The following is a 21,031-nucleotide window of genomic DNA, read 5'->3' as shown; positions in this document are numbered from 1 at the left end:
GAGGGGTGTGGGGGAGTAAGGAGGGGCAGGGGGGGCTGGGGATATGGATGATGGATAGGGCTGGTCTGAAGGGAGTGAAATATCAGGGGGAGGATGTTACGGCATGATCATCAAGAAAATGTTCAAACGGCTAACAGGTACTTTTAAAGAGTGAGGATGCACGGTCAGGGGAGGTTGGGGTTAGGGGTGATGAATAAGGCTGGGGTGATGGGGTGAAATCAGGGAATTGCTTTGCTCTAGTATATTAAAATGGTTTATCAGTGTTATATATACATATAGATATATAGATATACACATTACATAACAGAACCGAAGATGTTTCACTCTGCGGTACTGCACACACACAATCTACATTAAAGTTCAATATTTCTAATCAATGCACACCACTATCAGTGGTCTCATTCAACAGAGCCGATTATTTAATACCTTGTTCTCATCTCTCTCTCTCGCTCTAATATTTACTATTTGTTCATCCATCATCAATGTGGAATGTATATCTGCTGATATTTCTTTAAACGTCAAATAAATATCTCTTCTCTGGCTTTGTTTTTCTATGGACAAAATGGTTCCTTACTGCCATCATGTGGTCAGAACAACAACACGTGTTCTTGTTGATGCGCCTGTAAAGCCCTCGAGACATTGTTTGTGATATTGGGCTACAGCTATAAAGTTGACTTGAGCTGACTAGCAGGTCCTGTTGCCTAAGATTAAGGCTGTATTCAGACCTGTGGTTCTTTTGCTTTGTTCAGATTCGGGGAATAATGTTTACAAATAATCCTTGATTGGATTTGTGTTCACACAGTAACATTTACAAGCGCTCAGAGACTTTTAAACAAATGCCACGTGCTTGCAAACTGTTTTGAGATCAGTGTCAGAATTGACTGGGAAGTTGACCCGGAATAAGTTTCCTTCTTTGCCCGGACAAAATCACAAGAAACTCAAAAAAGGAACATCAGCAGCGTGTGTGCCTAGTTGCTGAACTTGCTTTCATCTCATTCATTTATTAAGCTTGTACACCTCGGGAATTCTTGTTCTCCAGCAACTGCACATGTGTCTGTCTGCCCTCATCTCTACGAGGCATTGTATCTCGGCGCTTCTCCACGTTTGCCCACGACTCATTGCAACTGCAGCTAGTATCTACCATATATGAGGTAAACAGAATGTACTGCCGGTTATTCAAAGCAAAGGTTTCCCAGCATGCATTGCATATATAGTACAGCAAGTGAGTTGTATCGGTTTATTGAGTCGGTTGCTTACTCATTGCAAACAAACCGCTCCCTGGAGTGATTGCAAGCTGGCAGAGACCACCCTCTCGAGGCTGTCTTGGATCAGTTGATTTGGTCCAGACCCAAACGGACCAATCTGGGGGGTAAATGCTTCCGGATTCGGCATAAGTGCCCCAAACGAACCACCTCTGAACACAGCCTAACTTTCCTTGGATAGCATTTATTTTTAATTTGGCGTTCACTTACCAGGACTGTTGTGCACCCTTATGTATTCATTAACAGTTGTTAAAGCTTATTATGGAGATATACATGCAGAGCGTTGTGAGGACAAATAGAAGAAATGTTTACAAGGCATTGTCCACGGGGAATCCATGAGTTCCATTTTGCTTTTATTGTGTGAGTATGTAACTTCTGTCTATGAGCAGTGGAAGTGGGAGAGGGATCTGGCAGGGTCCATTTAGAGGCCTCAAAATCAATACATTTAGCAAAAACAAGGACATATCATTTTGATTGTATTGGTTTAACTCCATTTGTATACATCTGTATGTTTTGTCATGTAATGTTACTTGATGTTTGTTATGTTTGGATGAATTCTGAATAACTGAATGTGGTTCATTACTTCAGAACGGCCGGCGTTCGTTTAGTTACATTATGGAAATTAGTGGATGTGTTTCCTTTTTTCAAGGACGTTCTGTGATTTCCAATACGGTGCCAGTGTCAGTAAAATGTACTTAGAAATAGCGTGACCTGTAATACATGTTGACATGATGCGGTTGGCACAGGTCGTCCTTTCTCAGTCTGTATGTGAGCTTTTGGGTTTCAACAGAAGCTCAAATTGATCACACAATCCCTTCCCTTTATTGATGGATTCATTAAAACATTAAACATTTCAGCGTCCAGTGCTTTTTCAAGAATTTTTACAGTGTTCGTTCATCTTTGTAGCATCAGTCTCACTTTTTGGCTGCAGTAATGGAGGGAAGAAATATAAAAGAACATTGATTACCAAAATGAAAGATGTTCAATCAAATCACTTCCACTTAAAGGTGATGTGAATCACTGCAGAAGCTCTGGAAACACCTCTACCTTTTTGACGGTCCTCCACTATTTCATGGATGATCTCCTCGAGCACCGGAGCCACATAGTCCAACTGTTTGGCTGACACACGGACGGCGATCTCCACTGTTTTGTCCTGGATATGCAGAAGCATCAGCATCAGTTTGTAATTACGCACATCGTTTTGTGATGACCTGTGTGTGTGTGTGTGTGTGTGTGTGTGTGTGTGTGTGTGTGTGTGTGTGTGTGTGTGTTTGCACGTGTGTGTGTGTGTGTGTTTGCGCGTGTGTGTATGCGCGCGCTTGTGTGTGTCGGCCGTGCTTACAGTGTTTCCACCGCTCTCCACCTGAGGAAGCTGTTGTATGGTGAGCTCTTCAAACTGCCCGTCCTCTGACCGCGGCTCCATGTCCTTCTTACCCTCTCGCTCCTGTCACACAAATACGAGACAAACATACAAAAGTCTTCATTCCATGACCTGATGTTTTTCTATAAGCCTGTACAGGACTTCAAATGAGCTTAATGAGCCAGAAACCTTACATAGATTACATCTACCACATTCTACGTCCATCTGTATGATCCTTGATATGCAAAACAGACAAACAAATATTGCCTGTTGTTCTGTGACTAGAAAGTCAGCTGGTACGGACAAAATGTTTTCTATAGTAAATGTCAATGTGCTATACGCGAACATATATGCATTCATGCTATAGAATGAATCTGATGATCGTACTATTAAGCCACTGTAATATGATGTATTGAAAAAGAAGGATTATTAAGAAAATAACAGAAAGCCGCAATGGACCAATCACAATGCTGCATCTCTGTGTGTAACATGAGATTTCTGATGTAACTTAAAGACAACAACAGAACATATCAGCATAATCAACAACACTATTTACAACACTTTCGTCAGTTTTGTTTTTGCTATTGTCAGAAAACAAATGTAAGCTATTGCATGAATCTTATGCCAATGTTCTTCTCATTCACTGTTACTAAACTTACTTGATTACTCAATTAATTATACCACAAGGGACTAATAAAGTTTTTTGTATTGTGTTGTGCACTGTGTAAGTAAAGCCACTAAATCTGATTACTTTCATCAGCATCATCTCCTTTGGGCTGAAGAAGGGCAGATGTGCCTCTGTCCTCTCCGTCAGCAGCACCAACAGGCACGCCAACACCATACAACCAGCCACTGCTCCACGCATGCTCATTCTGCTACCAGCTGGACACACAGAGGCACACGTAAAATACATACCCAAACACTGTAAGCCGAGAGCTGATACTTCTACATGAAGAATAGCACCGAGGTCAGGCCATGTACGGAATGTGAGGTGACACAAATACAGACCTAGTGTGTGTCAGAGGCCATGAGGGAGTTTAAAACAGCGGCGAGTGAGAGACAGAGAGAGAGAGAGAGAGAGAGAGAGAGAGAGAGAGAGAGAGAGAGAGAGAGAGAGAGGCAAGATTCCACTGCAATAAACAAGGCAGAGGTTGAGAAATAGATAAGGAGAGAGAGAGAGAGAGAGAGAGAGAGAGAGAGAGAGAGAGAGAGAGAGAGAGAGAAGGGAGATAAGAGGCAGGAAACAATCCGCCATGCTTACAAAAACAGGACAACTCAAGAGTAAATGTGAGCAAAAAGGCAGGAGTAATGGAGAGAAAGTAAGAGAGCGAGTAACAAAACAGCAGACAGATAGAGATGATAGAGAGAGTTAGGAGAGAGAGAGAGATAGAGAGAAAGAGAGAGAGAGAGAGAGAGAGAAGTCATACTCACATACTGTGTCTGCCTTGGTCAGTGTGCTTTAGGCCTTGAGAGCTGCACTGGTCTGTGTTCCAGTGTCCCACTCAGCCTTTATATCAAGCTTCTCCTGATCTCACATCCGCTCCTCAGCAGGCACGACCATGGAAACGCAGATATTCCTCCAGAATCTTTTAGGAAGCCAGTGCACTGTCCTTACTCTGTACAGGCCTGGACGACATTTCATCGAGGAACCTGAAAGTTATTAAGTCTGTTTGTACTTTTGTCAGATTATGAATTGGTTTATGCTTAATGTTCATGCAGTTAATTATTGTTTGCTCATTTCTTCATATTCTATTCTATTATCCAGCGTAGTGCAAGCTACTTTTCAAGGTAAAAGGTACTCCTGAGAACTTAAGCTTCTCTCTCAATACAGTAGTTTGCTACACTACGAGTTCCTGAGAAAAAGTACTACATTTAAGCTACTTTGATGGGAAATATACTCTCAAAGTAAATAAGATGAAAATGTGTGAAAAGGTCTTTACAGTAAAATTAAAATCTGTATTGCTTAGCAGTGAAATTCAAGAATAACTAGTGTGATTTCAAAAAGCGCCCATTATTTATTTGCAAATCACTGATTGCAAATCCGTGAGTTCCCACGGATTGCTATGTCTGGAAATGAGACAGGCTTCTACAAAACAAACAAATAGTGGAATAGTGGAAAACTGTCTTTGTGTAATTTCTATTTAAAAAACAGAAACAGTATAGCATTGTGATGAATATATGATCACACATGACTGCCATTGGCTCTGGACGTCCAGTTTTGTTAATGAGTCTCGAAAGGATTTAGGAAGTGAATTCCGTTTGGATAAACAACTGGTGGACCTCGGAGTCAACTCCAGGTCTCTCTAGCGCCATGGTCAAGGGTGATGGCAGGAGCATAAACTTCACACACGTTTTGATGGTGGGGGAAATCTGGAGAAGAACAACCGAACTCCCCACAGAATGCAGGGCTGGCGCGGAGACATATTTGCTGTGAGCAAGCACGACTGTCGCTGATTAACATTCAGTGATTCGGAGAATTTGGTTTATTTCATCGTGTGTGTGTTTGTGCGTGCGTGCGTGCGTGTGTGTGTGTGTGTGTCCTAAGCAGTAAACCATAAATTCTCAACTAAAAAGTAACATCCTACGACATGACATTTATGACCTATGAGTGATTTATAATGTAGCGCAAACAATCCCACATGCTTCCATTCCCTGGAAACCCTGTGACTGGAAAGAACTTTAACGACTCTACACATTACCTCCTCCTGCGTAATGGTGGGATGTTCCTGCAGGTCAGGTTTATAGCCTTCTGGAATGCCTGGTAGAAGTGGACTATTAAAAATATTCAACCTGAAATATTGCATTTGTGTATCCAAGTACATTTAAAGAAGTGTTTTTACTCGCCATAAAACTACAACACTGACGCACGACAGCAATATAGCCGGGGCCAAGCACTCGTTACATTTTTCCGTCATGCAATTTTTCACACAGGTTTTTTTTTGTAAAACCATGCAAGTAAATTAAGTAGAAAATGTTCCCACCTTTTCAACATGTGTAAAATATGTACATTGTTTGTTGCTGTTCTACAGTATGTAAATGTATGTATGATGATGCACATAGTTGTTTGCTTCATGATGATCGCTGAGTGGGTTAAAAAATATTTTCAATGTATATCAACAGACAAAGAACTCATTCAACTTAATGTATCTCCAACACATACCAACACAACAACAATACTGTTACCGTATACAGACAAGTTATCTTTTTCTGATGACTTTTTTGTTTCGCCCCGGTAGGTGGCGGAGGAGAGTTTAGCTGGCCAGGTCTCGCGATGTTTTGTTGTTATCGTGGCGTTTGACTGGTGTGGTAGCCTGTTGAAATGAGTTGGGGTGTTCTTTGACGCAGGAGGAGCACGGGGTCGCCACGCAGAAAGTATCTGCGAACAGTTTCCCGTCATGGTAAGTTCAAAGCCGTATATATCACCGGCACGACAACTATTTTAGCTTTTGAATCTAATGGTGTACACTTCACGAGTTGCTGTTGCGCAAAAAACATTTTTCATGTGTTTTTTGACTGTTTACCCAAAGGCCTAGGCGTGACGTCTGGCCCACAGTTAGCGGCACGTGAGGCAAAATTAGCTTAAATATTTGTACTTATGAATAGAAGCAGATATTGACCTCAAACTGCGCGTTTAGGTTGGACTATAAGAGATGGTGATTGTTTTATTGTAATGTCTGAGCGAGGAATTGGCCTTGCTACGCTAATGCTAGCTCGGCTACACGGCAGCACCCCGCACAGGCCCACGTCCACACGTGGCCACCGAGTCGATAACGTGGCGTGCATTTAAAGTTGAATTTGCCATCGACGTCAATAGCTTTATGCCATTAATGTACTCGTACATTAACGGCTATTTGAAAGTATTTGCTTTACATATTTTTGTGACGTATGTTTGCCGGACGCGTTTTGTAACGCACGTGGGACACGCTGAATGTTGGAATCGTTGTTTCACTAGTTGACATTTTTTAAATTTTGCACATTTTGCCTGCAGCAACTTAACCCGAAGGACTTTTTTTGATCACGTATCTCATTAATAGTTGTTAAAAATAAAGAAGTTTCGTTTCATTTTGTCCTCATGGGTCAGCTAACGAAAGGTCGCAGAATGTAATTAAGCTTGTCTATAATTAATGTAATGTTTATCTTATGTAGGTGCTGTTACACGTGCTGTTCGAGCATGCAGCTGGCTACGCGCTGTTCGCCATCAAAGAGGTGGAGGAGATTGGTATGCTGCTGCCTCAGGTGGGTCTAATGTCCTGTTTTGTCTGGCCAGTTAAATGAGCGCTCCACGTGCTGTACATTAAATGGCAAATGTTGCAGGTGGAGGAGAGCGTCATGAGCATCGGAAAGTTCAACAGCATGGTGAGCCTGGCAGCCTTCTTCCCTTTCAAGTCTGCACAGGCTGCGCTGGACAACATGAATGCCATCTCTGAAGGCAAGTTACCTTTTTGATAGTCTTTAACCAAAGGTAGAAATGTTCTCAGTTGTAATGATGTCAAAATCTGTCAATCCACTGAGTTACTGTGCTGACACTTCCGTATAAACCTGAACATCTGAGACATTTGAAATAAAAGAACTAAGGTTAGATTTTTTTTAAAGGCTGAAATCAGATAGTCCATTTAGGTTCCTTGTACCAAAACCGGGAACATATAATGGTTTGCAAGCAAGTGGTGTGGAAATTTTGGGCCGCTTGTAAATGTTGAGGTGAAAACACAAATGCAATCATGGATTCGCTTTCACTGAATTGGAACACAGTTCTGAATTCAGGCTTAAACTTTGCAATCAGCTGCATTTACATTATACCGCTGGGGTTAAAACGTAAATCTTCGATTATTTTTTCCCTGAATGAGTGGCAAAGTGCTACCTTCACTATTTACTACCTAACTAATGCGACATCTAATTGCGTCTATAACGTCGCACGATGAACTTAAGATGTTATTGGTTTGCGTTTAATTCCTCGCTGTAGAATCCAACGGTGTCCTCCCTCCCCCTCTGTGCAGGTGTTGTCCATGCTGACCTGAAGCTGTTCCTTGAGACAAATCTCCCCCTCTCGGGCAAGAAGAAAGTGGTGTTGGGGGTTTCAGATGCAAAGGTCGGAGCAGCATTACAGGAAGAGTTCACCATTTCCATCCAGACGGGCGGAGTTGTGGCAGAGATCACAAGGGGTACGAGAATGTAGCTCTGTCAAAGCTAGTCATCATGACACTGAAACTGTGGCATGTTGTGATGTGACTTATCTACCCTGACATCCTGATGGTTCATACTGAAAAGCTGAACAGCCCCTGAATGTTCTGGTCCAGTCTCATTCCACCTAACTGGAATAAACTTTATCTCTCCCTGTCCCCATTAGGTTTGCGCCTCCACTTCCACTCCCTGGTCAAGGGTCTGACCGGCATAGCTGCTTCCAAAGCACAGCTGGGACTCGGCCACAGCTACTCCAGAGCTAAGGTCAAGTTCAACGTCAATAGGGTCGATAACATGATCATACAGTCCATTGCCCTGCTTGACCAGCTGGACAAGGACATCAACACGTTCGCAATGCGTGTTCGGTAGGGAGAATTTTTTTTCTTGTTGTTGTATTGTGTACCTAGAGCTCCCCCTAATGAACTCAGAGTAATGAATTGTGGGTTCTTGCTAAGGTAAACCTCATTATGAACACTTTGGCACTTTGGAGACTGAAACTTAAGTAATGCAAATTATTTGTTCAATATCCCCTTGTGATTGTGTGTAGTTCACTTTGACTTTTGTCATTGGGTAGTTGTATTTCAAAATGTTTTCCTCAGTTCCACGTCACATTATGTTGACATGGTAAGTTATGAGGTTGTATGATTACATACTGCGCTGGAGAACATGAATGCCATCTCTGAAGGCAAGTTAACTTTTTGATAGTCTTTAACCAAAGGTAGAAATGTTCTCAGTTGTAATGATGTCAAAATCTGTCAATCCACTGACTTACTGTGCTGACACTTCCGTATAAACCTGAACATCTGAGACATTTGAAATTAAAGAACTAAGGTTAGATTTTTTTAAAGGCTGAAATCAGATAGTCCATTTAGGTTCCTTGTACCAAAACCGGGAACATATAATGGTTTGCAAGCAAGTGGTGTGGAAATTTTGGGCCGCTTGTAAATGTTGAGGTGAAAACACAAATGCAATCATGGATTCGCTTTCACTGAATTGGAACACAGTTCCGAATTCAGGCTTTAACTTTGCGATCAGCTGCATTTACATTATACCGCTGGGGTTAAAACGTGGGGTTTTATATACCCATTGCTGGCTTAATAGAAAACGGAGGTGCATTAATCTACACCAACATGTCTGCTCCAGCAGCTGTCTGGTGAGACACCGTCTGCTGCTAAACACGTAGTCCTGGTAACAAAGCTGTTGGGCTGTGGCTTGGTACTGGTCCAGCAACTTGACCCTCTTTTTCACTTTTCCAGCGAGTGGTATGGCTACCACTTCCCAGAGCTCATCAAAATAGTGGCTGACAACTCCATGTACTGCCGCATGGCTCAGCTGATCGGCAACCGGAAGGAGCTGTCGGAGGAGAATCTGGAGAGCATGGAGGAGGTGGTGATGGATGGTGCCAAGGCGCAGGCCATCCTGGATGCTTCACGCAGCTCCATGGGTCAGCATACTTACAAAGCTTAAGTCATGGAAATGCAGTGGCTTGGACCCTGATATCTGCAGTTTGTCTTGCATGCGACCTTAAGCTCACATATTTTTTGAGGCCAAAATGCAGACGCCCCTTTTTTGCCCATCCTGGACTAACAATTGTCCTTGATGTCTAACACAGGGGGGCAAAGCACTTCTCTCATAAACCTGTGGTGAAGGTACAATTCCTCACTTCGGATCCTGTCGGGAGAAACAATCCAGTTCTTGCATCATATGAAACCTAGCTCAGACTAAAATTTCCTGATTTAAACAAAAATGATAATTTACAGAAATTAATATGTTTTTTTTAAGTCCATTTATTTGCAAACGAAATCCAGGAAAGTATAAGGCCTGTTGACCCATATGCATCTGCTTCTTGTACAGTGCATTCGATGAAGCTTTACATACAGTAAAGGCCAAAATCATCTGGGCTCCTAAATACAGTTATGATATAACTGCTTGTTGATAGCAATTTCCTTTAATTTTTCCTGTCTGCAGTATTTCTCATCTACCTTGGCCATCCTAATGCCAAATGTCTCGCATGTTCCAACTTTCTAAAATGCAGAATATTTGGATGTAGAATTCACCAATAGCTGTCGCATCTCTTTGACAAGGTTGTGTCATGGTATCCTTCTGACACTGCACGCTTTTGCCATTCTCTAGGTATGGATATCTCTCCTATTGACCTGATCAACATCGAGCGGTTCTCCACTCGCGTGGTTTCTCTGGCTGCCTATCGGCTGGAGTTGCAGGAGTACCTGAGGTCCAAGATGAGCCAGGTGGCCCCCAACCTGGCTGCGCTGATTGGAGAAGTGGTGAGTTAGGATAATGTTTACTGTCCTTTGCACCCCGCATACACGGACCGATGATGTTATACCAAAATCTGTCAATCCCCTGAGTTTCTGTGATGATAACCTCCAATGGATGCTGATGGTCCTCTCCTTGTACAAGCTTGAACTGAACACATGACCTGTAGCTTGTATCTGGCCTCCAATTTTAAAACGTGTGTTCTTATCCCTTTAACCTCCAGGTGGGTGCTCGTCTCATTTCCCACGCTGGCAGCCTGACCAACTTGGCCAAGTACCCAGCGTCCACCGTGCAGATCCTTGGAGCAGAGAAGGCCCTGTTCAGGTACTGGGGCACCCCCTCCCTGCTGGGGGTAGAAGTGGCTGCAGTGATGGCAGGGCTGGGCAGCAGAGGAGGGTGACTAGAGGAGAGCTTTCCGTTCCCCTCTGGAGTGATCCCCCTCGCCCTCATGCACCCCCACGGTCTGAGCAGCCATGCACATTACCGAGGTAGCAAAATGTCCAAAATAGGGTGTTGTGTTAACTAACTACTAAAGTTAGTAGTTACTTACTACTACTACAATTAACTTTAAGTTATACCTAATTACCAACGCTTATTTGTGTGGTTGAATCAAACAATGTTATATTGAGAACATTAAACTTGGTTTTAGCTTTAGACCATACATTTTTAAATTTGCAATAATTGTATTCACATGGCACACGTCACTCTGGATATAAATTACCTGGAATTTTGTAAGGTGGTTTGATTAGTTTTCTGCTGTAGAAACCTGATTCAACCCCTTGTTGGCTGCTTGTTATTTCTTTCCGTGCTTGATAGAGGCTGTTTTTTTTTCTTTTCAGAGCATTAAAAACTCGTGGAAACACCCCTAAGTACGGGCTCATCTTCCACTCCACCTTCATTGGACGTGCTGCTGCCAAGAACAAAGGCCGCATTTCCAGATACTTGGCAAACAAATGCACCATTGCCTCTCGCATCGACTGTTTCTCCGGTGAGTGGGGTTTCCCTTGTGGTTGCGTCCTGTCTGCTTCATGAAATGACATGGCGTAACTTGCAGTGATGTTTTATATTTTTCGTCAACAGTATTCAACCTTCTGGGCTGATGATGAAGCTTAATTTTCTGAGCAAAACCATGTGTGTTTAAGGATCAAGCCTAAACGCCATTTCCTCTGTCTGTGACTGATTGTGAATATATTTCCCTCTCAAACAGAAATTCCGACAAGTGTGTATGGCGACAAACTCCGCGAACAGGTGGAAGAGCGGCTTTCGTTCTACGAGACCGGCGAGGCACCACGCAAGAACATGGATGTCATGAAAGAGGCTGTGAAAGAGGTGAGACTTTTATTTCTTGTGCATTGTCTGGAGTTTATCTTGCTATGAGTGATGAACAATCTTTCCCTGATACATCTGTGAGGGTTGAAACTGATTTAATGAGCCTGACACAGCTAGGGAAATCATCTGAAACGCCAGGCGGGGTTTTTGCTGGAAGTAATGCGGCTGCTCTCTTGCCACCCCACAGGCCACAGATGTAGCGTCCGAGATCAAGCGGAAATTGGACAAGAAGGAAAAGAAACGCAAGAAGCGTGAGAAGAAGTTGCAAGACGCAAATGGTGAAACCAATGGTGAAGAAGCTGAGGTAAGCCAAAACTCCCCCACTGGCCCAAGCATGTTGATTTGGGATTTGATCCAATACTGTGGTCCTGTCTCAGTGTACGACATGCAACATCAAATTGACTCCTAACCATTGGCTTGTCCTAACTGGTGGGCTTGATCACTGAAGTGAGTCAGACATGAGACGCTAAGTTTCCTTAACCACCCTGTGTTCTAAAGTTGTCCATTTCCTAAAAGTCTGCTGAGGTTTGAGAGGGGAACTTGAACTAGATAATTTATTGGGTCAACTCCCTTTACTGAATTCTTCCCTTTTCACTACAACGCCCTTGAACTCACCAAACCAATACTCAATCCTCAACTAACTTAACTTATGTCCCTAGCTGCTGGTTCACACATTTTTTCAATTACAACAAAAGGATTAAATCCTTAATTCAGCTCCCATTTCTGTTATATTTAATAAAAATGTGTTCAAATTGGTACTCTTAACTACAAGTAAACAGTTAGTGCCAATCATTGCCTCGGCAAATTTAAATTTTGCCTTTTTCAAAACTTCCACTCTTTGGAATTTAAAGTTTCTAGAGGAAGTGAGGTAAAGCAAATATGGGACAACTATAACCCTCATGAAACGGCTGAACTGAATCTTCCAACAATCAGTTTGATCTGCAATTTAAGAAACTGCATGTTATAGTTTTTCACAAAGGATTTCCATTTATGTGGTTTCACTCTGATTTTCATAATTGTTCCAGGTGGGGAATGGAGAAGCGAATACCAGTGTTGTGGAAGAGAAGAAAGAGGTCCAGGCGGAGGAGCAGGAGGCTGAGCCTACAGAAACCTCGGCCAAGAAGAAGAAAAAACGAAAGTCTGAGGTGGCCGAGGTCGAGGCAGAAAACGGAGCAGGTGCTGAGGGCGTCCTAGCCAAGAAGAAGAAACGGAAGTCTGTGGCTGCAGATGACGAGCCTGCAGAGGAGATGCCAGAAACACCTGTGTCTGAGAAAAAGAAGAAGAAAAAGAAAAAGGAGACTGTGGAGTGATGTGTGTGTGTGTGGTCAGAGACTGAATCATGAGTTTGTACAGTTTTTTAATTTTTCCTTGAAGCTTACAGTCAAAAAGTTATGTTGGTTAATTGGAGCAGGTGAGACTAAGGAGTAATGCTCAGAGCTGTGCCTTGGAGTCCATGTTTTGCTTGTACCTGTATATACATTTAAATGTAACTACACAAGTTTCAATCTCTCCAGTGTCCTTACAGTTTGATTAAACTTTTTTAGTAAAAAAATGAACAAGGAGCACTTGACATCACTGACTCATCTAGTTTTGTGTTCTGCTAGTATCCTTGTCGCTATTGCTAGCATGAGGTGGTACCTGCAAGCCCAATCAGCCTGCACAAGTCCAGCACATTCATCCGTGCAGTCCCAATGTTTTCCGACTCCCAGCGCTGTCTCAGGTTTGCAGAGATTCCAGGAGACGGGCTGTTACTCAAGGAGAGCTGGACATGTATCTGCCCCTTTGTGTGAGGAGGAACAGGAGGCGCACTGCCAGAGCCCTACAAAATGTCCTTCAGAATGCTGTCTTTGCAGTTTATGGATGGCAAAAGCATTGATGCCATTGACTGGCCCTCACACTCCTAACCTAAAGCAAATTGAGCCCATATTCGACATTATGTAATGGTATATCGGATTCTGCCAAGAACCACCTTGTCAAAGAACTCAGTGATGCCCTGACCCAGATCTAAGAGGAGAACTTGCTCTTACTGCAGCTGACTTAAGCATTTTCATTTGCAAAATTTAAGTTCTGTCATTACCACGATTGAATATTATAATCATTATCTTGGCCCAATCTCAGTTTTAAATTACAGTCCCGGCGGTGTGACGCACTGCAAAGCGAATTAGATGCATCTATCCTTTATTTTTGAGTCAATGTCTGTAGACTGGGTGATCCTGTATTTTCCAGTGAAACTCATTTCCTCTAGAAATGGGCCGTACCGAATTTAAATTTCCCCTACAGTTCAAACGGCCTGTCTACTGTGATCAGGATGTCAATGCTGAATTTGTTTTTCCTTAAATGAGTTCAGCACCACATTGGAGGCTGCTGGAATAGAACATGAACTGGAATCATGAGACAAACATGTGCAAAAGTAATGTTTAATTCAAATAAAACAAAACAAGGTCACCATCACCTTGATTAGATTCACCCATAATAAAATAAACATCCAAAGCCGTACATTGCATTGAGTGGGAATTGACCGTATGGGAAGGTTACACAAAGGTCAAGTTCCCAGATAAACATGGACAAGGAGTCCTCTTAAAAAGCCTCTCATGCTCCATACAGTACAGCAGAGATCCTGGAAACAAAATGTGCCTTTCAAACCTCCTCCTCCCACTGGTTGTTAAATAATCAATCACAAAACACAATGAACCATATGGCATAAGTCTGAGGACAAAAATGAGAACGGCCCTGTGCCGTTGATACATATACTACTGAAACGTCTCAAACCTTTAATCCCTACGTACCAAACACACACTTCTTACAAGGAGAGGCCCGTCAAATTCACATCATTGGGATCCAGACCAAATAACCAACGTCAGTGTGCTGCCAAGCAAAGCCTTATTTTTCTCTTTATGAGGTGGGGGACTCATGTCAGCAAACTGCGAGATGGTGAGATATCTTAATGAAAAAGCACATATGATGGATCTGAACATCCACATCAGAGGGGGTAATTGAAGACCCATACATTACATATGGAGCATCTACCATCACCCTTTAACAATCCAGCACACGCATATAAGAGACACTTAATCATGTATTTGGTTATTTTACAATCTGGATGCAGAACAGAAACATTGATAAAATGGTTAGTACAATGTACGGTGTTTTTGTTTCCTAATGCTGTCCTGCTCTGCTGCGCGGTGAAATTCAAGGGATGATGGGGCACCGAGTGTGAAGAGTGTGTTCTCCTACGCATCCCCTCTCTCCAATGAGAGGCTCCCGCGGACGGGGAGGGGCGACGAGGTGGGGGGAGGCAAAAGTCTTGGAGAATGAGGCGAGTGTTGGTTTGAGAATGGTATAGAGTCAGTGTATGTGCTCGTGATTGCATGTGTACGATGTGTGTGGTAATGACAGGGAGCCTCAGTAGCCATGGCCCTCCGGTGGCTGGGGAAGCTTCATGTTGTCTTTTGTGGCCATGTTCCGCCTCAGCTGCTGCAGCACTGTTCGGATGCTGTAGGAGTTCTGCCACGTGGACAGACCCGTCACTGACTTCAAGTCCACCTGGGGGGGAGGAAGATGAGGGAAGCGATAAAGCAGGTCATTTATTATAGAAAGAAACATCTGTTGCACCTGGTAATACAGCTGAAACACATTGAATCAGGTTATGACCAATGGATTAACATGTCTTTAAACTTCCATTGTGACATCCTTATACATACAATCTTCAGTCTATTTTTGAGTGGGGACTTGACAGACAACTGTCCCACAGTGGAATGCAAAGTGGAATGGAAAGAACTACTTATGGATGGACACTTTTGGAAAAAAACAAAAACCATTGGATTTTCTAATTTCCATGACTTTAAACCGTGTTCATGCCAGAGACATTGAGTCTGAAGCAGAGGTTAGTCCGATGGAAATGGCAACATGCAAACTGAGACTAGCTGTAACGCAACACACACAATGCGGAGTTGCAAAGTTAATAAAATAATAGCTCTATTATTTACTGACCAGCAAAAGCTGCTAAGGAGACTAAAGTGGAAGTGCAGTTTGAAATTCAACAAGTCACAGCTTACAGTATGTTCTTTGGTACATTATAATGATACCGGATAAGACAAACATCAACACGCAGCACATGTGAAGGTGTAGGACTTACCAGACCAGTGGAGCTGTGCACGCCATTTAGGTTGATCTTGGAGAGAAAGTAGACGACGGGCGGTTTGTCTGGATACAACGGGCCGCACTGAATTTTCAGACTGTATATTCTGCCTTCAAAGATTGTCTACAACAACAAAGTGGTCAAGGGAGGTTAGATCACAGAGAGAGCGACTCTGGCAGTGTCTGACTGTCATCATCAGGACATTTTGTGAGCCCCGATCAGACGACAGCACAACAGAGAATATCGGTGAACCATTACACACTGAGTGATTCAAGGAAGTGTATGTAGGTGAATGTATGTTGTCAAATCAGATGGCATTGTAATCACAGTATGTTCTGCAAGCATTTACACCTATATAGAAAGGTTACTAAGAAATACACTAATAATACCAAGATTAATCAGCCAACCATCATTTTATTTCTAAGTATATTTCATGTTCTCACACACTTTAACGGTCATGTCCCCAAAATGAATTGACTCCGAGAGCATGCAGCAGTGGAATGTCCTTAGCTAAACTGATCAACTCCAGTTTACAGGAGAGTTGAGGAACAGTTTTGGCTCCACTTTTCAACAGTGTCACACCCATTCCCAACCCCCTTTAGAAGGAACATGTGGTAACCAAGTTCTTTATAATGCCACCCCCAAAAACAGTGACTGTCCCGTCTCCTTGTTTTGCGTTGACAACATGACGTGTGGATGCGTTGTGGATGCGTTGTGGATGCGTTGTGGATGTCTCACCCTCGGCGGGCCAAGGATCATTCCATTCCAGTGAGTTAGTGTCATGTCTTCATCATTGACCAGGCCCCAGCTTACTGTACCGTCTCCACTTCCCTTCTGACCATCTTCCAGCTCCTCCATGAGCCGAAAGCTGCGGGGAACTACGACCGCTACACACACACACAAATGGGAAAACACATGAGATTCATTAATGAAGGACAAACTTTTTTCCTGTGATGTGACTGCTCTTCTGGAGGCGTTACAGTAAGCTGAAACTGATGAAGATACAGCAACTGTTCTGTGAACAGATGTCATATGCCAATGTGTCATTTTCACTGTGTATCTGTGTTTGTTCCAAATTGTTCTACATTGTAAATCAGCCCACATTTCAAGTAAACACTTTCTTTCCTCCTCATTCCAAAAGCCTTTGTCTCTCATCGTGGCTAGCTTGACAACTTATATCCTGTTTGCCACACACATAATCGATAGTATACCTCCTATCGATCGGCTGGTCTGACTATCACTTGGTTCTTAACCATGGTTTTCACCTGCAATGAACTAGACCAGGGTTCAATTGTTGAGTGCTGAGTGCGAGTGAATGTTCACACCTGCTTAGACGACCAAACTATCGAAAAAGTTAGACTGGAGGGAAACAAAGTACGCGAGAAAGCATAACAAAATACCACCGTATCCACATACACCAGCCTTATAATCTAATAACCGACGACTGATGACCTTGTTTCATTGAAGCTATTCGATTCAAACTGCTCAGTAGACTGATTATTGGTTTGGTTTTAGCTCATAAAATATCAGATTTGTGTGCGTGAATTAGTGGAGTTTAATATGAGCCTCGATATATTCTCAAGATTTTTAGTTTGTAATCTTTATAATGTAAAAGCAGAGTAACATACAGCACCCAAATGTTGCTCTTGAAACAATAATAACCTATTATACTGATGTTTATTAATAAAACATCACTTTAGTAGCAGCAGGCTTGGATTGGAGTTCTAACAGACAGAGCTGTATCGTAGGTGGCGCTCCAAGCTCGATGGTAGCTGAGAATGAGGAAGTGCTTGATGTTAGCCGTTTAAGGAGCTGGTTGCCGAAGTATTTACAGTGAAAACACGTACCCAATGTCAGTGTCTAGGTAACTGAGTTAATCCTTCGTAGTTTTGAAGGCATCAAACAACGCGTTGACTACAAGAGCAAAGGGCCATTAATGACGAGGTATATCGCAGCGTTCCTCCCTGAGTGCCATGACTCTGCAGTTGGTGGTGAGGGATGAACAGTCAGCTAGCGATCTCCAATCAAACGGGCTAATCGTTAAAGCCCCTGACTGGAGAAATGGCAAAATCGCAGAAGGAGAATGTATGTTGATGAAGTCAAATTACAGCAAACAACTCCTGCTGCCTGACTACATATCGGTAAAGCAATGTTGTTCCGTCTTGGCGAGTGTTAGTAAAGACTGTGGGCCAGCTAGCTATCAGCTACCTATCAGGGTCAAACAGCGAGCTCTTACAGTCAAAACCGCATCTCCCTTCGTCACTTTAACTTTGAACATCGACCGTGCAGTGACTTGTAAACGGCAACTGCACTTCCGAAATGAAAATGAGCGTAATGATACCATCGGCGTTATCGGCAGAGAAGCTTTACCTGATCCGCCGGCGCCCGCCATCTTGGTCACTGATTAAAAGAAGCCCGTTCTTAGGCTGTTCACTCTCGCCTGCGCGTGTCCGCCGAGAAACGCAGGAAACGCAAACATTCGTCACTATGCGTGCTCTTACTCTCACTACTACGGCATACATTATTTATCTAATTACTTGTTATTTGATCTTGATTGGTTTCGGAATGAAACCCTCAATAAATACGTCGATTGCACCACACATAAATTCATATATTATAACATTGATATGCAAAATTAATACAGTATACGGGTCAAAAATGTGACCTAACAAATCTATCGAGCGGCTTGATATGACCAAATAAACAAATAATAAATACATTTCATGAGCCTAAAACGAAAAACATGTAGTATCCTTTATTCTGAAGGCCAGGTCCACTGACCGGAAAAGCAGCATCGAGAGCGTATCGTCATGAATGAATCTTCAACATCAAATCAAAGCGTCATCCACAATCCCTCTACTATTGCTGTTAAGTGCTGTGTGTAATATAAAGTAAACAAGTAGTGTTAGTGTAAACACAAATTGGAAGCTGCTGGTGCTCCCAACAAGGAAATCAATTAATTGTTAAATTGTAGTAAGCTCAGGTCATCTAGTGGACATTATAGATACTGTCAGATTTATGATACTACTACTACTTATAACTACTGCAAAGCACTTTCCTCATCACCTTCAATGAAAACGTTCACTCTGCTGGCCTTTCCCCTGGACAAGGCTTTGCAGAGCTGGCCATAAGCAAACACAGGCTGTGAAAGGCAGATGCCAACTTGCTCATTCTGTTGTTACTTTAGGGCAGGGATGGGGAACTTTTTTCCTAACTCGGGCCATTTTGATGTTGCCATCAGCCTTCAGGGGCCGTACTAAATTATCGAACAAAACATTTGTTGAGTTCCTTGCCAACCTCAATTTCCCAAACATCATATCTGACATTGAGACAGCACTGTATTCTTCAATTTCTCTTGAAGAATTACACTCCGCAATCAGAGCCATGCAATCCAACAAAGGTCTTGGCCCTGATGGATTTCCTTTGGAGTTTTTCAAGAAATTCAGTACTAAACTTGCACCCCTACTCCTTTCGATGTTTAATGAATCCCTAGAGAAAGGCATGTTAAATGCCGATGTTAAGATCTTATCCAAAAGGATCCCTCTTCGCTTGGAAAGAGTCTTGCCCACTATTGTCTCGAACAAGCAAAATGGCTTCATCAGGTCGACAATTATTTTTTAATACTTAAATCTTATACACTCCTCTCACTCTGTAATTTCACCAGAGATTGTAATCTCCCTGGATGCTGAAAAAGCCTTTGCAGTACTGAAGCAATTTGGCTTCGGAAACAAATTCAGCAGCTGGATTAGATTATTATACTCATCACCACAGGCCAGTGTCCATACAAACGATATTCGTTCAGAATACTTCACACTCCAACAGGGGACCCGCCAGGGTTGCCCCCTATCTCTACTCCTCTTTGCCCTGGCCATTGAACCATTGGCCAACTCATTACAGTCTTCCACTCTCTTTAAAGGCGTTATCCGTAATGGTATCGAACACCGACTATTGCTATATGCGGATGATTTGTTGCTCTACTTAACTGACCCCGTATCTAGTCTTCCAGCTGTCCTGTCCATCCTTGATACATTCAGCAGTTTTTCTGGCTACAAAATTAATATTTCAAAGAAAGAATGTTACCCCATTAATACGTTTGCAACTCCACCGAACAGACCTCCCCTTTAACCTCAGTAGCTCGAGGCTGAAGTATCTCGGCATCAATGTGACTCGTACATTCTCAGATCTCCTGCCCGCCAACTATAACGCGCTCACTACAACCCTGAAAACTTAGACTTTCTTAGATGGGACAGTTTACCATTCTTGGGAAAATACTCAATTGGGAAAAGAAACGTGATCAAAATGAATGTTCTGCCTAGATTCCTTTACCTGTTTCAATCTCTTCCTCTATTCCTACCTAAACATTTCTTTGACTCATTAGACCTGATCAGCACCTTCATTTGGGGTGCAAAGCCCCCAAGGATCTCTAAACCACTATTACAAAGATGTAAGTTCAGTGGGGGTCTCGCCCTACCAAACCTCCAATCCTATTACTGCGCAATCCATATGGAAAAATTACGCTATGGGGTGAATTCTCCTGAGCTACCCTGGTGCAGGCTGGAAGTCCAATCCTGCTCCTCCTCCTCCTTCGCCACCGCCCTAATTTACTCCTCTCTCTTGACCAAGACCTCTCAGTTCACCATAAACCCTGTTGTTCTTAATACTCTAATAATTTGGTACCAATTCAGGAAACACTTTAAATTCGTGAACGCATCCACCCTGGGGCCAGTCTGCAACAACAACATCCCCCCCCCCCCCCTCATTCTTGGACTCTTCCTTCTCAGCATGGCACCACAAAGGCATACAATGTTTCCTTGACCTATACTCCGATGGCAGTTTTAACAGCTTCTCCAATCTGCCAACTCAATATAGACTACCTGCTAACCAATTATTTGAGTATTTCCAAATCAGACCCTTTGCCTGCAGCAATTTCAAAAACTTCCCTTCCCCTCCCCCTCAACACATGTGGGAAGACCTGCTAACGTTCAAAACACCACTAAGAGGGACCATCTCTGAGATCTATTGCCGCGTTCTGGACCTCAGGGACCTATCTAATTCTAAAACAGTGGCTGCCTGGGAGACTGAGCTTGAACTCCATCTAGACATAGACTGGTGGGACAAAGTCGTAGGCAATCTACATACTGTCTCGTCCTGTGCTCATCTCGCTCTCATTCAGTTTAAGGTCGTACACAGGGTCCATCTTTCTAAATCCAGATTGGCCGAAATGTACACAGACGTGGAGGACAAATGTAATAGATGTTCGAAGCCCCACTGTAACCTAAGCCACATGTTTATTCTCTGCCCCAGGCTCCACAACTACTGGTCAGGTTACTTCAACACACTGTCCACCATATTGGGAATGCAAGTTCAACCCTCCCCTCATATTGCCATCTTCGGCACCCCATATGACTCATGCCAATTTAACACCTCACAAAAGGAAATGGTCATGTTCACCTCCTGCATTGGAAATCCCTTACCCCTCCCTCTATT

General features: G+C 43.0%; 3 protein-coding genes and 2 non-coding genes across 6 annotated transcripts; 3 read left to right on the top strand and 2 right to left on the bottom strand.

Annotated features, from left to right (window-relative positions):
* Positions 1-43: 43 nt before the first annotated feature.
* On the bottom strand, positions 44-4,124 carry mlnl (motilin-like). Of its 2 annotated transcripts, none has more exons than XM_076156992.1 (5): positions 4,054-4,124; positions 3,374-3,504; positions 2,605-2,706; positions 2,310-2,415; positions 44-2,187 (listed from the first exon to the last, which is right to left on the bottom strand). In XM_076156992.1, exons 2-5 carry the CDS (start codon positions 3,491-3,493, stop codon positions 2,177-2,179), a joined length of 339 nt encoding a protein of 112 aa, XP_076013107.1. In that variant the 5' UTR covers positions 3,494-3,504; positions 4,054-4,124; the 3' UTR covers positions 44-2,176. The 2 variants fall into 2 exon arrangements, with proteins under 2 accessions (XP_076013107.1, XP_076013108.1); XM_076156993.1 differs by having other exon boundaries at positions 4,058-4,092.
* Positions 4,125-5,927: 1,803 nt separating this feature from the next.
* On the top strand, positions 5,928-13,975 carry nop56 (NOP56 ribonucleoprotein homolog). The gene is made up of 12 exons (XM_076156442.1): positions 5,928-6,020; positions 6,769-6,858; positions 6,937-7,051; positions 7,617-7,781; positions 7,967-8,165; positions 9,057-9,244; positions 9,934-10,085; positions 10,301-10,401; positions 10,917-11,065; positions 11,285-11,406; positions 11,594-11,710; positions 12,432-13,975. The coding sequence occupies exons 1-12, from the start codon at positions 6,018-6,020 to the stop codon at positions 12,714-12,716; spliced, it is 1,686 nt and encodes a 561-aa protein (XP_076012557.1). The 5' UTR covers positions 5,928-6,017; the 3' UTR covers positions 12,717-13,975.
* On the top strand, positions 9,370-9,489 carry LOC143005582 (small nucleolar RNA SNORA26). The gene has a single exon (XR_012964077.1). It is a non-coding gene; the product is annotated as a small nucleolar RNA SNORA26 (small nucleolar RNA).
* Positions 11,450-11,517, top strand: LOC143005580 (small nucleolar RNA SNORD57). Its single transcript, XR_012964075.1, has one exon. It is a non-coding gene; the product is annotated as a small nucleolar RNA SNORD57 (small nucleolar RNA).
* LOC143005202 (ubiquitin-conjugating enzyme E2 variant 1-like) lies at positions 13,808-18,000 on the bottom strand. Its single transcript, XM_076156443.1, has 4 exons — positions 17,915-18,000; positions 16,283-16,431; positions 15,542-15,667; positions 13,808-14,949 (listed from the first exon to the last, which is right to left on the bottom strand). The coding sequence occupies exons 1-4, from the start codon at positions 17,934-17,936 to the stop codon at positions 14,809-14,811; spliced, it is 438 nt and encodes a 145-aa protein (XP_076012558.1). The 5' UTR covers positions 17,937-18,000; the 3' UTR covers positions 13,808-14,808.
* Positions 18,001-21,031: the final 3,031 nt, after the last annotated feature.

Source organism: Genypterus blacodes, unplaced genomic scaffold (genome assembly GCF_046128005.1).
Source record: "Genypterus blacodes isolate CSIRO-AG114 ecotype Tasmania unplaced genomic scaffold, CSIRO-AGI_Gbla_v1 ptg000070l_1, whole genome shotgun sequence".
NCBI classification, from domain to species: domain Eukaryota; kingdom Metazoa; phylum Chordata; class Actinopteri; order Ophidiiformes; family Ophidiidae; genus Genypterus; species Genypterus blacodes.
This window is presented reverse-complemented; position numbering and strand designations above follow the sequence as displayed.

Bases quoted from the DNA above. Each gene is read 5' to 3' on its own strand.
- mlnl (XM_076156992.1), bottom strand. From the start codon at position 3,493: ATGAGCATGCGTGGAGCAGTGGCTGGTTGTATGGTGTTGGCGTGCCTG. The intron at 2,707-3,373 runs GTAATCAGATTT...TTTGTGTGACAG, and splicing joins AGGAGATGATGCTGATGAAA to GAGCGAGAGGGTAAGAAGGA. The intron at 2,416-2,604 runs GTAAGCACGGCC...CTGCATATCCAG, and splicing joins TGGAGAGCGGTGGAAACACT to GACAAAACAGTGGAGATCGC.
- nop56 (XM_076156442.1), top strand. The intron at 11,066-11,284 runs GTGAGTGGGGTT...CCTCTCAAACAG, and splicing joins TCGCATCGACTGTTTCTCCG to AAATTCCGACAAGTGTGTAT. The intron at 11,407-11,593 runs GTGAGACTTTTA...GCCACCCCACAG, and splicing joins TGAAAGAGGCTGTGAAAGAG to GCCACAGATGTAGCGTCCGA.
- LOC143005202 (XM_076156443.1), bottom strand. From the start codon at position 17,936: ATGGCGGGCGCCGGCGGATCAG. The intron at 16,432-17,914 runs GTAAAGCTTCTC...GTGTGTGTGTAG, and splicing joins GGCGGGCGCCGGCGGATCAG to CGGTCGTAGTTCCCCGCAGC. The intron at 15,668-16,282 runs GTGAGACATCCA...TTGTTGTTGTAG, and splicing joins TGATCCTTGGCCCGCCGAGG to ACAATCTTTGAAGGCAGAAT.